General features: G+C 35.6%; 1 protein-coding gene across 6 annotated transcripts; it reads right to left on the bottom strand.

The window, feature by feature from the left end:
- Positions 1-2410: 2410 nt before the first annotated feature.
- Positions 2411-14372, bottom strand: LOC113700086 (GCN5-related N-acetyltransferase 9). Of its 6 annotated transcripts, XR_011817933.1 has the most exons (8): positions 14105-14371; positions 13914-13985; positions 13175-13262; positions 5336-5468; positions 4756-4794; positions 4166-4223; positions 3097-3661; positions 2411-2737 (listed from the first exon to the last, which is right to left on the bottom strand). XR_011817933.1 is itself a non-coding variant. In XM_072058314.1 (7 exons), the coding sequence occupies exons 1-7, from the start codon at positions 14277-14279 to the stop codon at positions 2724-2726; spliced, it is 498 nt and encodes a 165-aa protein (XP_071914415.1). In that variant the 5' UTR covers positions 14280-14372; the 3' UTR covers positions 2411-2723. The 6 variants fall into 6 exon arrangements, 5 of the variants coding, with proteins under 5 accessions (XP_071914415.1, XP_027076336.1, XP_071914413.1 ...); XM_072058314.1 differs by lacking the exon at positions 3097-3661 and having other exon boundaries at positions 5417-5468; positions 14105-14372; XM_027220535.2 differs by lacking the exon at positions 3097-3661.
- Positions 14373-16451: the final 2079 nt, after the last annotated feature.

Below are 16451 nucleotides of genomic sequence, written 5' to 3'. Positions count from 1 at the left end.
CCCCCTCTTTTACATGGGGAGGGGGCCTCCTACCTCCTTCCCCACTTATAATTTTAATATCATATATATATGAAAAATAAAATACATAATACTATAATATAATTAGGATAATTTTTTATTCGTTGTCAATGTATATACGAGCAGCAGGTATAGATGTATGTCACATAATTTAATTTCAAATTTAAAATTCACTTTTGTATAGGTGGCATATATTTTATACCTGTTAGTATAAAGCATCATCTACACTGATATTGTATAAAATCTTAATCCATAAATTATATACATGAAATATGAAATTGATAATATGATATTTCCTTATGATAAAATAATATAATTTTTCTTGTCATGTTTTGTGATTAAATGATAATTTTGTTATGTTAGTTTTCTTTCTTTTTTTTTTTGTTATAGCATTTAGTTTATAAAAATAACGATAATTGATTTACATTTTATGAAATATCAAATATAGAGAAACGGGTTCAAATGATCAAAATTATTTGCAAACTTTATATCACATTAATTTTTTGCTAAAACTTCAAAAGAATTAGTAAATTGATTATCATTGTTATACATATATAAAAATCAAATCAATATTAAAATAAAATATAGTAGCAGGACGGGACAGGGGCATTCACGAGAGTAACAGAACAGGGATAAGATAGCAGAAAATGGAACGAGGGATCGAAGAAATTTTTAGGTGACGAAACTTCTCTCACCCCACCAGCCCTGTGCCGTTGCCATCCCTAAAAGTTACTTCAAAAGAATGCTCAAGTGATAAAATTAGTACAGAGTGAGCATGCTATTTAGGGCTACAAAACTAGAGCAATCAGTGTTTTCTTAGTGAACTTAGTGAGTTTGCGACCAACGACTGAGGGTTCAAGAATTCTGCATTTAAAAATAAAAATTTCATAATACAACCATGAATATATGAAGGGTACTAAATATCACTGGCACTGTTATGAATCCAAAACGATGAAAATTCTTGTCATTATTTTTGAAATTTAGAGTATGATTTAATAATTTGTTCTTGAATTCTACTTTTGGGTGCCTATCAGCACCACGTCTTAAGCTGTGATAGAGAAAATGGCTTGATTAGCTCGGCTTGGAATAGGATCTAATTTTTGTCCGCTCTCCCTTCTATTGAGAGGTTTTATTGCGAAAAGAAGAGAATGGAACAAAGAGGGAACAGGGGGAAGAATCATACCTATCAAATATTCCAAATAGTAAGACCTTATAGATGACCTTACCTGAAAAAGTGTAAGGTGGAAAACCTAGTGAAAATATGCTGCAAAGTGGGATCATTCAGCTTTGTAATAGCTTTCTTTTTTGGTTTCTAGTCAAGAAAATGGATGATGGATAGAGCTTCAGTGTTGACTGTAAACAGTTGAATGATCTTACTTGGAAGGATTGGTCTCCAATACCACTTGTCAATGAGCTATTTGATGAACTCTATTGTTCTCCATATTTTAGCAGAAGCAATCTCAGGGCAGGCAACATCAGGTCAGTGTGAAAGTTGATGATACAAGTAGCACAAACTTTAGCACTCATTATGGGCTACATGAATTTAGATTCATGATATTTGGACTGACATATGCCTCAGCAGCACTTCAGTGTTATGAATAAGACATCTAAAGATCAATTGAGAAGGTTTACTGTGGCATTTTATGATGATATATTAGGGTACAGTTGCTCTCTTGAAGTTCATAAGAAGCATATTGAAGAGGTATTAAGTAGTATGAGGCAGCACCAGCTGTGTGCAAAGAGAAGAAAGTGCCCAAACTTAGGTGAATATCTCAGCACATACATAATCTCTAAAATAGGAATTAAAATTGAAATTGATTCCAAAAAGATTGAAAACAGGTTGCATTGGCCTAGACATGAAAAGATACTTCGAGTTTTCAAAATTATACTTACCTCCTTTAGTTTGAGGTTATCATAACACACAGTTAATTTAATTCAGCACTTAAACTTAATTGGTTTAAGACGTTTATGAGTTCGGCTGTGTCTGATAACAAAAAATAGAATATCTTAATTAATTAAGTGGTTATGAATTATTTAGGCAAAACATACTCAAAACAATAAGTGATACGCTGTTCCTTTTTCACTCAATGCAGAATACTGTCAAATGTTAAAATTTCAATACTTTAACAATTTAGTGACTTAACAGATTCAAATTTCAAATTTCAGATTGCATCCTTAATTACTTCAATAATCCCATGTAGAAATGACTTTTATGGAGTAGTTACACACCACAAGAAGGCAAATGTAAGCATAATGACCAAGTCCTCACACCATTAATCTCCCTAAGGTTGCCTGCGCAGTCTCTTAACTATTGCATTTTGTGTGTTCAATTACACTTCTTTGAGGTGCAATTGAAAATTGACTGGAGCATTCATTTTCTGCAAAAATTCCATTGTTGAATGGTAGCCAAGTAAAACTTTATGTATTTATAAAGTATAAAATTTGAGATAATTGAAGAGTAACTAATGTCTACATTCAATTGATATCTCCAACTAGGCACCAAAGAGAAAAAAGGAGAATAAAGAAATTTACTTGTTTCCAGAGAAAGCCGAAAAGAAAATAATCTCACGAGAAATTTTCTTTGGACAAAGAGATGCCAGAAATGGAGAGACATACTTTTCTTCTTTAATGTGACAAGTAAAATACCCTTTCTGACTTTCTCTTCTCCCTGGTGAAATTTCTTCGACTATTGCAAACTCAATTAATCAGGGAAGATTACCTGTTTCATTGACCAGATCAAACCAAATTATTCAGTTCGTTCAACGTGCAATATATGCATTTTGATTTAGGTCTTTTAGATTTGTACTCAAGTATCACAACATAACCAATAGGGTGAAAAGAATATCACGCAAGAAACATGAAATTAGCAGCAGAAATTACATGGAAAATGCAATTCCCATCATTCAACTACTAGGTTGGTCAAAATGAAACCAGCCAAGTACTCGGTCCATATTGTAGCAACAACCAGCTTATTCCCCTTTCATTCCTTTTATAAGGCCTAAAATTCAACTCACCTCCATCAAATACCAACATTCAACACTAATTTACCAAAAAGTTTCGGTTCCTGGTATAGTTTACCTCAACACAAATGGCTTCAGGCTCACTGGCAATCTTGTTTTTCTGCACTCTTTCTCCCCTTTTAGTCCTATCCTCTGCTCAAACATGTTCAAGCTTCAGTTTCACATCTAAGAGAAGCTACACGTCTTGCATTGACCTTCCATACCTGGAAGCTCATCTCCACTGGAATTACACCCCATCAACAGGAAAGATTTCATTAGCATACAGGGCTAAACAAAGTTCACAGGGGTGGATTGCATGGGCAATTAACCCTTCTAGGGCAGGCATGGTTGGATCACAAGCACTTGTCGCTTTCCGCAACACAAATGGCAGCATGACAGCTTATCCGACATCAATAACCAGTTACAGTCCTTCACTGCTGCCAGGCAGCCTCAACTTCCAGGTTTCAAACATCTCCGCAGAATATTTAGATAATGAGATGACCATATTTGCGGTTTTGGGGCCACTAGAAGATGCAACTACTGTGTATCATGTCTGGCAAGCTGGAAGTACAGTTCTAAACAACATTCCTCAGGGCCATCCATTATCACCCCCAAATCTCCAATCAACTGGGACACTTAGTTTTCTATCGAAAAAGTAGGATTAAGCTGTGTCATGATGTATGACTGCCGTCAAATAGAGGTTGCAAGTATCAAAGTAGTTACCCCTTTGAAGTTGTATTAATTTAAAGTCATAACTATCTGTATCACAGTTCATGCAATTACTCTATATCTAGCCATGATTGATCTGCAGTGAATGAATAAAACCTTCATTGTCAAAAATAGTCTATCATACATATGCAATATTGCATTTTTTTTCTACCATAGCAACATTTTCAACCCCCCCCCCCCCCCCCCCCCAAAAAAAACCCAAAAAATAGGGAATGCAAAGAAAAAGGAAAAAGAACTCATGAAAACCTGAGAGTTGTTCTGGAGCCACTTCAAACAACATGATCCTATAACTCAGTTGTAATGGGATAACTAATCCTCAGGCACACTAGCGCAGAGGGGAATAGAAGAGTTTTTTCTATTACAATAAGAATCACAACAGAAAGAGGTGCTGGAAGGCTACAAATGTGTAATCATATTACCAGTTAACTGATGAAGCTCCTCACACTTTGACTCTGTTATTGGTAGCTCCAAGGTTACCTGTAAATTATAACAAGAAGGCCAGAACATGATATATAAAATAAAGGAAAGATAAATTTCAACTCAGCTCTCTCTCTCTCTCTCTCTCTCCCTCCCTCCCCCCCCCCCCAACACACAAAAGCACAGTGGTTCTGCCAAATCATCTAATAAAGTCTAAAGTTATCCAAGGAACACAAAAGTTATTTTGAATAATTGACTTCAGACAGTCTCTACTGCATCAATATTAAGCCTGCCAGTTTATGATGCAAGCAATTACATTTGAGTACAGAAGGGTCATATACAAAGGCATTATGGTAAGGGCAAATGAGCAATTGCTTATGCAGCACTAAGTTGTATTATGCTTCACTTACGCATTAAAGTCTACCCTGTTCACCAAGGTGCAATTTTGAATCTGGGAGTGTTATAACTAGGTCACAATTTTGGATAATGCATTAAAGTCTAGCCTGTTCTCTAAGTTGCATTTTTGAATGGACACATAACAGCTATGAACAAAGGATAAACAGTCTTGCCAGAAAAATTCAATCTGACTCACCTCTTGGAAGATTTCACTATGAGAAGTCTTCTCAAAGCCCTGCATGAAAATCACAGTACTTGGTCAACTTTCTAATTAGCAAACTAGATGTCTAAGAAAAATTAAATTGTATGTATATGGTAAATAAGCCTTTTACACTGTAAAGGGAGGGAGAAAGAAAAGCATTGCAGGCAGGAAAGCTTCCTCATTTCAACCTGAAGTTTAAACTGATGATTTCTATTTCTTTGCATTTAACATTACCAAAATAATAGTTTGCCATTAAGTGGATGTTACACTAGTATATGCTGTAATTGTTTTGGTAACTTGTTATTGTTTTCCTTTCAGGGAAAGAAAGCTAATGGATTCTGCCCCCTCTTCTTTTGCTCTGAGTAAAGGATTCACCCCTCTTTGGCACACAGGATATACCTTCTAGATAAGGAAAGGCAAACCCGTGTCTTGGCCCTGCGTCCTTGGGCACATCCACTTTAAACTTTAGATTGCATAAAGCCCCTAGCTTTATATGCACATAGATGTACCTTGTGGGACACAAAATTTTTTTTTGGGGGGGGGGGGGGGGGGGAAGAGAGAGAGAGAGAGAGACCAGTTTCTGGAATAGACTTATAGAAGCTCTATTTGATTCCCCAATTTTAGCACGAAATAAATGGATGCCGAAATTCTCAACTGCAAATGCCATCATCATGAGAACTGATTCTTTCCCAAGCCCTTTGCCACGACTGCCTTTTGCAAGACACGAAAAAGAGAGACAACGCATTGTGTTAACAAGACTTGATATGGCAAAGAATTATGCACACAAGAATGACAATATCATAGGCCTTGCCACTTTACCCTGTCATGCTGTTAGTGGGAATTCACTCCTGGTGATGCAAGTAGGATGCTCAAAGAAATTGCCAAGTGAAAACTTTATGTTCACAAACAGAGATGCAGATATCATTTCAGAAGACTAAATAAAACTTTATAAAGATTAGGAAGAAAGAGCATTCTAAGAACGTTGCCCTCTCAGCTTAAAGCACGAATGGGAAAGATAAATTATTAGCTAATGGCAAACGAGATACATAAGAGAACAACAAAATTGACCAGCACAAGACACAAATAACAATAAGAAGCTTCACAGATTATGAGTCATTACAAACTGCAAAGCTCCTCACCCTCAGTGTGATGTTTACCTTCCAGCATTAAAGTTTGATAAAGAAAGGTGATTTAAAAAAAATAAAAAGAAAATCTTTTCATTCCAGAAATAAACAAATCCATGTAAGAATCCGACAGATTGGAATGATTTAATTCCTAAATGCAAGGAGCAAATAAATATTGCAAGTTTCTATATTAGGTTCTGCAATGCCATCACTGAGCAGGGCCAGAGCCAAAGCAGCTTATTTCATCTTGAGGTCGTGAATAAGCCCGATAAAACAAACTGAGCCAATCTGTTAAGTCTGTTTACAAGGGTAGAAAGATAGATGAAATACCATAGAGAGTTCTCACAATTGTGCAATTAATCACCATGATCTGGTGTTCCACAACCATTACAACCGTGAGTACAAAAGTCTCCAAAAACCTTTCTTCTCTTTCAGAAATCAGAAGTTGTCAATCCCTGAGTATTGTCCAGAAAACCATTACCTTGGATTATATTAATGTTAGAAGAATATCAGTATTCTTGTAGATAATAAATGAGTAAGGGTATTCTTGTAAATAGTTGGTTAGGTTTGTACTCCTATAAATACTAGTTAGTCACTCATAATATGGTGACTAGATATTTTCCTCCCAAGATACCTGTTAACATGGTATCAAAACTAAAGTCCTAGAGTTAGGGTTAAACATCTAGCAAAAGACTGTTCACGCGCACTGTTCATCGCGGCACTGTTCACAGAGTACTGTTCACGCGTACTGTTTACGGCATACTGTTCATGCTGTTACTGTTCACGCGTATTGTTCATGCCGTCCTGTTCACGCCGTTACTGTTCACGCGGCACTGTTCGTCTCGAGTTTTGACCCTTTTTTGGGTTTGAAGTGCTATTCACTATAACTGAAAGTTTATCAAAAAATATTGTGACGTCCACTAATATTATGCCAATGGTGATGCCTCAAATCACAAATTGGAAGTTGAATGACACCAATTATCAACAGTGGTCAAAAGCTGTTAAGATTTATCTCACAGGCTTAGGAAAGCAACGTTATCTCACAGATGATTCTCCTACGAAGGACAACAAGAAACTAACGTGGATTCAAGAGGATGCCCAAATTCTTGGAGCAATATGGAATTCTATGGAGCCACGAATTGCTTACATGTGTTCTCATTGTGAGACAACAAGAGAAGTTTGGGATTATGTCCGGTTATTATATTGCAGTAATCTCTCACGGATGTATGATATTTCTTTGGAGTATTTTCAGTTGCAACAACATGACAAGACAGTAACTGAATACTTTGCTGATCTTAAGCGAGTCTCAAAAGAATTAAATGCTGTAATGCCTCTCTCAAGTGATATTACGGTTATGCAGAGGCAAAGAGAACAAATGCTTGTGCTCAAATTCTTGGCTGGTCTCAAGCCAGAATTTGAACCAATCAAATCTCAAATTCTAGCAGGTGAACAATTACCATCCTTTGCAGAGGCGTATGCTCGGGTCTTACGTTCTGCATCTAAGGACAATGCACAGGGTGACGGTGCTCTAATTAATGACAAATCTGCTTTAATTGCTAACAACAATCGGATAGAGCAACTTAATTTTGGACGTGGCTCTCGTGGAGGAAGAAGTAGAGGAGGTCGTGGGGGTCGTGAAGGTCGAGACACCCGTGAGTGCAATCATTGTGGTTTAAAGAATCACACTCGTGATACTTGTTGGGATTTAAACGGAAAACTACCTCGGTTTGTTAATACAGTTACCACTGACCAAGCTGAATCAAATTCTTTAGCACAAGGGTCCCAGAAGACTTTTACCATATCTGAGGAAGATTATGTCAAATTTCTGCAGTACCAAACTGCAAATCATGCATCTCTTCCCTCTACTTCTTTAGAACAAAAAGGTAATGCTATGGCTTGTCTCTCCACATCATCTAATTTTGACTCATGGATCATTGATTCCGGAGCTACTGATCATATGTCAGGTACCTCTAGAAATTTTTCTAATTTTCAAGAGTCTACTTCCTTCCCTCATGTTACTTTAGCTGATGGATCTACAACTAAAGTTAAAAGACTAGGCACTGTAGAAATTAACTCATCTCTTCCGCTGCCTTCTGTTCTTTACGTTCCCAGTTTGCCTTTTAATCTAATGTCCGTTAGTAAGTTTACTAAATCTCTACAGTGTTCAGTTATTTTTTCTCCTAATTTTGTTGTCATTTAGGATTTGAAGACAAAGAGGACGATTGGTGGAGGACATGAGCATAATGATCTTTATTTTCTCAACTCTAATGGTCCGATTGCGACCCTGCTACTGTTTCTCCTCTTGAAATTCACTGTCGTTTGGGTCATCCGTCTCTACAAAATTTGAAGAAGTTGGTCCCTACCTTGAGTCAGTTGTCTTCATTAGAATGTGAGTCTTGTCAATTAGGAAAGCATCATCGTGTTTCTTTTGACCCTAGGGTCAATAAACGGGTTTCAGAACCCTTTTTGTTAGTTTATTCTGATGTTTGGGGTCCTAGTCGAGTCACTTCAAAGTTAGGTTTTAAATATTTTGTAATTTTTGTTGATGATTTTTCCAGAGTTACATGGTTTTATTTAATGAAAGATCGTTCAGAACTATATTCCATTTTTTGTGCATTTATTACAGAAATAAAGAATCAATTTGGTGTGCCTGTACGTATACTTCGCAGTGATAATGCGAAAGAATATTTTTTCACTCCTTTTGATACCTTTATGACTAAGTCCGGGATTCTTCATCAGTCCTCTTGTCCTCACACTCCACAACAGAATGGAGTTACTGAAAGAAAAATTGGACATTTAATCGCAGTTGCTCGGACACTTTTGTTGCACATGAATGTGCCCAAACAATTTTGGAGTAATGCAGTTTTAACTGCATGTTATTTAATTAATCGCATGCCATTCAATATTCTTGCAGGCCAACTACCTCACTCCATTCTTTTTCCTCATGACCCTATATTTAAATTATCTCCTCGTATTTTTGGGTGTGTGTGTTTTGTTCATCAGCTTGCTCCCGGGGTGGATAAATTAGATTCTCGTGCCATTAAGTATATTTTCTTAGGATACGCATGAGCGCAAAAGGGGTATAGATGTTACAGTCCAGTTTTAAATCGTTTTTTCACTTGTGCTGATGTTACTTTCTTTGAATCCACTTCGTATTTTATGAAGCAAGGTATGTCTTGTGAGTTGGACCAGTGTTCCTCTTTTCCTTCTCCTGTTTTACCAGTCTCTTCATCTTTATTACCTGAGTTATCGAGTTCACCAGATTCCACCACTCGATTATCTCGCCCTAATCTTCAAGTTTATTCTCGTCGTTCCATGGTTGAGAAAGCTCCTGATATGCTACGCACTTCACCAATTAACTCTCAATCTTCAGATCCAGGTGTGACGCCCTCCTGTGAGTCAGATCTTCCTATTGCTTTACGTAAAGTTAAAAGACATTGTACTTCTCATCCTATTTCTAATTTTGTCTCTTATTCTCATCTCTCTCTGTCATATTCTTCTTTTGTTGCATCTCTTGATTCGGTATCCATTCCTAAGTCTATTACCCATGCTCTCAATAATCCTGGTTGGAGGTTAGCTATGCAGGAAGAGATGCTTGCTTTGGAGAAAAATGGTACTTGGAATCTTGTTCCTCTTCCTTCTGGTAAGCCAGTTGTTGGTTGTCAATGGGTGTACACTATAAAAGTACAACTTAATGGTTCTATTGATAGATTGAAGGCTCGTCTGGCAGCTAAAGGATTTGCTCAGGTGTATGGAATCGACTACTTCGAAACATTTTCTCCTGTTGCAAAGATTACCTCTGTTCGTCTTTTTATCTCTTTGGCAGCAACTTATAATTGGTCATTGCATTAGTCGGATGTGAAAAATACATTTCTGCATGGAGATTTGGAAGAAGAGATATATATGGAACAACCTCCTGAATTTGTTGTTCAGGGGGAGAATCCGCGGTTGGTTTGTCGTTTAAAAAAATCCTTATATGGATTGAAACAATCTCCGAGGGCTTGGTTTGGCCGATTTAGTAGTGTTGTCATGGAGTTCGGTCTGACAAGATGTGGAGTAGATCACTCTGTATTTTATCAGCATTCTAATACTGATAAAATTTTATTAGTTGTTTATGTGGATGATATTGTGATTACAGGTTATGATATTGTGGGGATCCAGAAACTTAAATCCAATCTGCAGGCAAATTTTCAGATAAAGGATTTAGGCCATCTACAGTATTTTCTGGGTATTGAGATAGTTCGGTCTAAATATGAAATTTATTTATGTCAAAGAAAATATGTACTCGATATGTTGAGTGAAGTTGAGATGTTAGGTTGCCGACCTGTAGATACTCCTATGGATCCCAATGTGAAATTAGCACGAGATCAAGGTGCATTACTTGATGATCCTAAGCAATATCGAAGACTTATGGATAAATTAAATTATCTCACTGTAACGAGACCTGACATTTCGTTTGCAGTAAGTGTTGTGAGTCAATTTCTTGATACCCCTCGTACTAGTCATTGGGATGCTGTTATACGGATTCTCAAGTAACTTAAGAGTGCTCCTGGAAAAGGGTTGCTGTATCAAAATCATGGACACACTGATATTGAAGGATATAGTGATGCAGATTAGGCTGGTTCTGCCTCAGATCGAAGATCGACCACAGGATATTGTGTGTTTGTTGGTGGTAATTTAGTGTTGTGAAAGAGTAAGAAGCAAACAGTTGTCTCCAGATTAAGTGCAGAATCTAAATACCGCGCTATGACTCACACTGTTTGTGAGTTGGTTTGGTTGAAGAGTATGTTACTTGAAATTGATTTTGAGCATAAACAGCCTATGAATTTAGTATGTGATAATCAGGCTGCTGTCCATATTGCGTCTAATCCAGTGTTTCATGAAAGGACAAAACATATTGAAGTTGATTGTCACTTCATTCGAGAGAAATTGTTTGACGGAGTCATCAAGACATCTCATGTACCGTCTGTAGATCAATTGGCTGATTTGTTTACCAAGAGTTTAGGGGGTTCTAGGGTGAAATGCATTTGTAACAAGATGGGTGCTTATGATATATATGCTCCAACTTGAAGGGGAGTGTTAGAAGAATATCAGTATTCTTGTAGATAATAAATTAGTAAGGGTATTCTTGTAAATAGTTGGTTAGGTTTGTACTCCTATAAATACTAGTTAGTCACTCATAATATGGTGACTAGATGTTTCCCTCCCAAGACACCTGTTAACAATTACTTAAACCAACAGCTACATTTCTGGGGTTTTTAAGTTGTTCATCTTAAGCAAATAGATTTTGGATAAAATTTAAAGAAGGATTACTGACTCAAACATAATGACAAGAAGTCACAGACTTACCAACTTATGCAAACTGGAGTTGTTAATTACTTTGAACCAAAATTTGAAGTTTTCCTTAAATAAATTTGACATCTATCTTGACCTGCAGCAAGTACAGTGCTAAACTATTGCACCTCTTGTTAAGTTAAGTTGACATGGAATGTTAAAAAAAAAAAGGTTAATGTGGAATCCGAAGATTACGGAGCAATGTCAACAACTGATGCAGAGTCATCTGATGGGAAATCCTTGAAGATTCAATTTATGTGCAATAGAAATACAACTCACTATTTTGGTTTGATTCTTGATTCATAAGTTTCCCCGATTCCCAGTTGGTAAATTGGTTTACCTCATATTCAAGTGAGACAGACAACTCCTTTGAGGAAATCAACACGGACAGAAAACTTCAACGCTAGTTCTTACTTGTTCAAAGTGTTTCATGAATATTGAATAGGCATATGAGAAGAAAAAAGTGAAAGACAAAGACTTGTAAAATTTTCAGTTTTTAAAAAAGATCATAGTAGGTTTAAGTAGATGGCAGACGAAACCCTACAAAGTCATTACTGCCTAGACAGTAATGTATAAAAGGGTGATTTGGTAAGTAAAAATCTGCAGTAATAATACACAAAAATAGCGTCAGAAAGTTGGTTCCTACAGAAGGAGGCCAGTCAGATATTATCAACCGATATGGAGGAGATATCAGTGCCACTGTACAGCCCATCTTGTTTGGACTAAGCCTTGTAATCTTCTTCCACAAGAGTAACAACAAAAGCAGTGTTCCCAGTATGGAAAATAATTTCTAGTTTTAAAAAGATTTCATAGCAGTCATGTTGACGATAGGAGCATGGACCAGACTCTGATTGGCCTTTTAGGACCAAAATTCAACTTGCTCCTGTGGGTTGGTAAAAGTATTTTATATGTTTTCTTGACATTAGTTCTATATCCTTAACATCAAACATCACTTTGGATGGAACAGAATAGAGGAGGAGGATTCATCTGAGGTTGAGATGATTAAGCTCTAGTTTCTAGAGGATATTATGTCCAAATTTGGGGTATGAAAGCATTAAAGCTCTCTTGTCTTAGTTCACTGATGAGTTTGAGGTGTTGGTATTGATTCATCCCCTGTCTAACCACAAAGATGTAAAGACACAGTACAATCTTAATAATTTAATCACATTAAGTTAGACAATGGCATACTAGAATGATTCATTTAGTTACCATAAACAATCTGCACATCCATTGTGAAAGAATTATTAGTTGAGTAAAATGTATTAAGAAGAATATGTGCATCAAAAGGTTATCAAATTAAAAAACACAGAATCCCTCCCAAATTTCCAATAGAGACAACTTGGCCACTGTAATTGCCAAACGATAAGCTCTAGAGTTGGACAAAAACTAGCCATTTCTGGCGTGTAACATACTACTAAATAAGTCAAATCAGTCAGAGTTTGCCCATGCACATGTAATTTATTAGTTGTAAAAATTGCACTGTAAAGGACATTTTGGAGGACACAAAGATGAGAATTCCGACTTCCCCCCAACCCCCCCCCCCCTTCCCAAGTTACTAGCTTATGTTATTACTCAAGGCATGATATTAATCAAAATTAAGACCTCCGTTTATTACAAGATTAAGTTTATGCTACAAAAAACCTCAAAGACTGGAAATTTTCATTATAAACTTTGAGAACAACATTAGAATTTACAGAAATTTTAATCTCTTTTATAAAAATTAAAAACATGTCCATGTCTTTGGCAGTGCATAAAAAGAGTAAAGAGAAATGCTGCAAACTTCCCATAATGGTGACAATTAACCCATAGATTAGTGGCCAACACACTGCTTTGTCCAACTTGATAAACACTCTCTCACATGTATGGTAACAAGAAGAGGATTTGGAACATCTAAGGTGCAAAAATGACAATTTAGCTTGTAAAATAGAATTTGCAGAACATGAAAGATAAGGAACCTTTTTGTCTCAGCTATCATTATCTCAATCTCAGCCATTTCAGCATCATCCAAGTCATTCATGTATATGTTGACATCACCAACCATGGCTGAAGAAAAAAAAAAGCATTACATCAAAGATTTAAAAAAAAAAAAGAAAAAGAAAAGGCATTCCCATAAACGAGAAGAAAACAGATCTTCAAGGATTTCTCCCCAACTCTTCTAGAATTTTCCTACAAACAAACTAAAACTAGAACAACTCAAAGCTACTTGCCCATTATGCATATGTCAAACATTTATACTAAATTGTCATCCAGTGCCAAAAATTGCTTTTTACTCTCCAAGAAGAAGTTAGCAAGCAAAGACATAAGTCTGCAAGTGTCTTTCAAATCCAACATCAAAAGGCAATTCAGAAGATTCTCAATACCATCCAAAGTATAGCCTTTATGCATATTTTCTTGAACAGCAGGAAATGCCAACAATCTTCCAAACAACAAAATGGCCAGTGATGGATTCAAAATGGTATCAATTGGGGCAATTGCGACCACAAACTCTCATGGCATTTTCCCCAACTAGTTAAAGAATACTTTTTAGACATTCCTAGCTCCTTTTTTTCTTCCCCCAAACTATCCTAGCTTAGATTTTCTTATACAGAATAGTCATGCTCATATAACAAGTGATTCTCCCCTTTCTAACACAAATAAGTTTATCAGCCAAAAAGCCCTGAAACAAATTCAAATACTAACAATCAAATAGCCAACCTTCAACATGGGGATCTCCATGAACAAACTCTCCAACAACCAATTCCTTGTCCAGGACTATAAAAGTTTGTTCTGCAAATTCCAAAGTCCCATTTTTTTCAAAGCCAGAATAAAACTTTACCATTCCAAAAAAAAAAAGAAAAAAAAAGAACCCAAAAAAGTTAAAAAGATAGGAAGAAAGAAAGAAGTACTGAAGGGATCCTGGGTCCAAGACAGCTGCATATCATATTCTTCATCAAGAGTGAGGGGCTCAGAAGCTGTGGCTTCAAGAAGGGCTGGGTCTTGCATCCATTCATGGTACTTTTCTACGTGCTCTTTCATGTATGGTACTAAGATTACCTTCTTCCCTTCAAGGCTCACCTTCATTTTCACACAGCAAACACCCTCTGCTGTCTTCTCTGAAACCCAGAGGATCTTGATGTTTTACAGAGGAGGAGGAGGAGCAGGCTCTGAAAACGCTGCCGTTTCTATCCTTTTTGTCGCCATAAAATTTTGAGAAAAATTCGGTTTTGGTCCCCAAATTTTCCCCACAGTTTGGGCCAAAGCAAATCTGATCCCTAATGTTTCCATATTAAAGCACAGGACAATTGACTGATTTTTTTCAATTTTTATTAGGATGGAATCATGTGACCCTTGTCAGCAGAAATTGTGGTCTTGCATTTTCTTTTAGAGGAGAATGGAGATAGAAACAAAGTTGGGATCGAGATTAACTTTGGGATGCCCAAATGTATATCTTTGTATTTTTAATAATTTCCCTTTTTTAAGTTACACATGTGTGATTATCCAAGTGATTTTAATCCTTAGCATCCTAATTTATTTGTTTTAATTTTAGGCAAAGGTCACATGACTCCATGCTAATAAAAATTGAAAAAATTGATCACTTGTCCTAAATGTATTTCAAATTTCAAAGATTAAGGACTAGATTTGCTTTAACCCAAATTTTAGGGACTAAGATCTCTCCTATCGCAAACTTTAGGGACCAAAAGTATGTATTTTCCTTTAATTTTTGGAAAAAAAGTGCTATAATGGTCCTTATGCTTAATTACAGTAAAGTCCTATTTGATTAGGGTCAATTACACTTTGGCCCACTAAAAGATTATTTTATCGATATTTTGTCCCCACTCTAAGTCTAGCTACTTTTTTTTTTCTGGAATTTCTATACACCTCACCATTAAATATACGACATAAAATCTAAATTTAAATTTGAAATCCAAAATTTATATATATGTCCTGCATTCAACCGTAATAGTATATACACTATCAGTATATACTTTCTTTTTTTTGGTTAAAAAGTCTAACTTCCATTTACAAGGGTCGTATAAAGAGAGATTTGCATCCAAAAGTTTGTCTGAATTGATCTATATTCAACCCGGTCCATTTGAATGTCCAATTTATCGAAAGCTTGCAGGGGTGGTGGAATGCTACTCAAGAGAAGTATATGCAAATATATTAGTATTCTAGGATGAGTTTACATTATTCATATGCAAAAATCTGGTTAAGATACCATACAAGAACCACAAAGCAGATGATCTGGGTTACATAAGGTTAGGATCCCCTCCATTGGATGTCTCTCCATTAATCTCTTTATTTATTTATATCTAAATTACTATAATTTTTTTAAATCATCCGATTGTATCATTACTTTTCTTTTGATCTCTAGATTAACATGTTAAAAAACAATATTCAATTGAGAATATTTTGGCATTCAATTTATATGAAACATTTGAACTATAAAAAATAGACCAAAATTGTGGTAAATTTTGTAATGATTAATCGGACAGCAAACTCAATCAAATTCATACCAAATTTTATGTATAATTAATACTAGTAATGAAATATATTATGAATGATGTTGATTTCTAAAAATAATTTTCAAATTAATTTTATTAGAGCATAATGGAGAGAAATTCTCTCTAATGCAATGGAAAGGAGTTTCGTCCCGCTATAATTCAAGTAAGGAAAAAGGTTTAGTCCTTGGATGCTAGTGAATAAAAGGTATACGCGTGGAGATGGATAAGAGATTATTTAAAATATTATTTGCAATAATTATTGTAGCATTTTTTTGTGATGTGATGAATGTGAGATAAAAAAATAATTGAAAAGATACAAAGATGCGTTAGAAATTATGTTTGTGATGCAAGCAAATAATTTTCTTCTTATTTAACTTAAAGAGGGATTTATTTATATAATATAGCTAATTATTACTTAAATTGTGAAAGTGTCTTTTTACGCGAGAATCGACATTTTTAAATGAAAATCATCGGCTACTCAACACTTCACATACTCAAGTTGTCTTGCGTACTCTTAATTCAAATATCATTTTACGCGAAAGTCGATATTTGTAGATGAAAACTCACAGTTACTAAGTACAAGAATCATTGGAGTAGAACAGCTCTTATTCTATTTTTGTCTTTTTCTTTTTTTTTTCTTTTTTTCAAAGCAAAGATAATAACATTCCCTCAAAAGAATAAACATGAGAAGAGTATTGCAATTATTGGCTATATTTATTACTTAACTTATAAAATCAAATAACGAGAA

The sequence above is a fragment of the Coffea arabica genome, chromosome 7c (genome assembly GCF_036785885.1).
Source record: "Coffea arabica cultivar ET-39 chromosome 7c, Coffea Arabica ET-39 HiFi, whole genome shotgun sequence".
NCBI classification, from domain to species: domain Eukaryota; kingdom Viridiplantae; phylum Streptophyta; class Magnoliopsida; order Gentianales; family Rubiaceae; genus Coffea; species Coffea arabica.
Note: the sequence above shows the minus strand (reverse complement) of the source record. Positions and strands in the feature narration are given on the sequence as shown.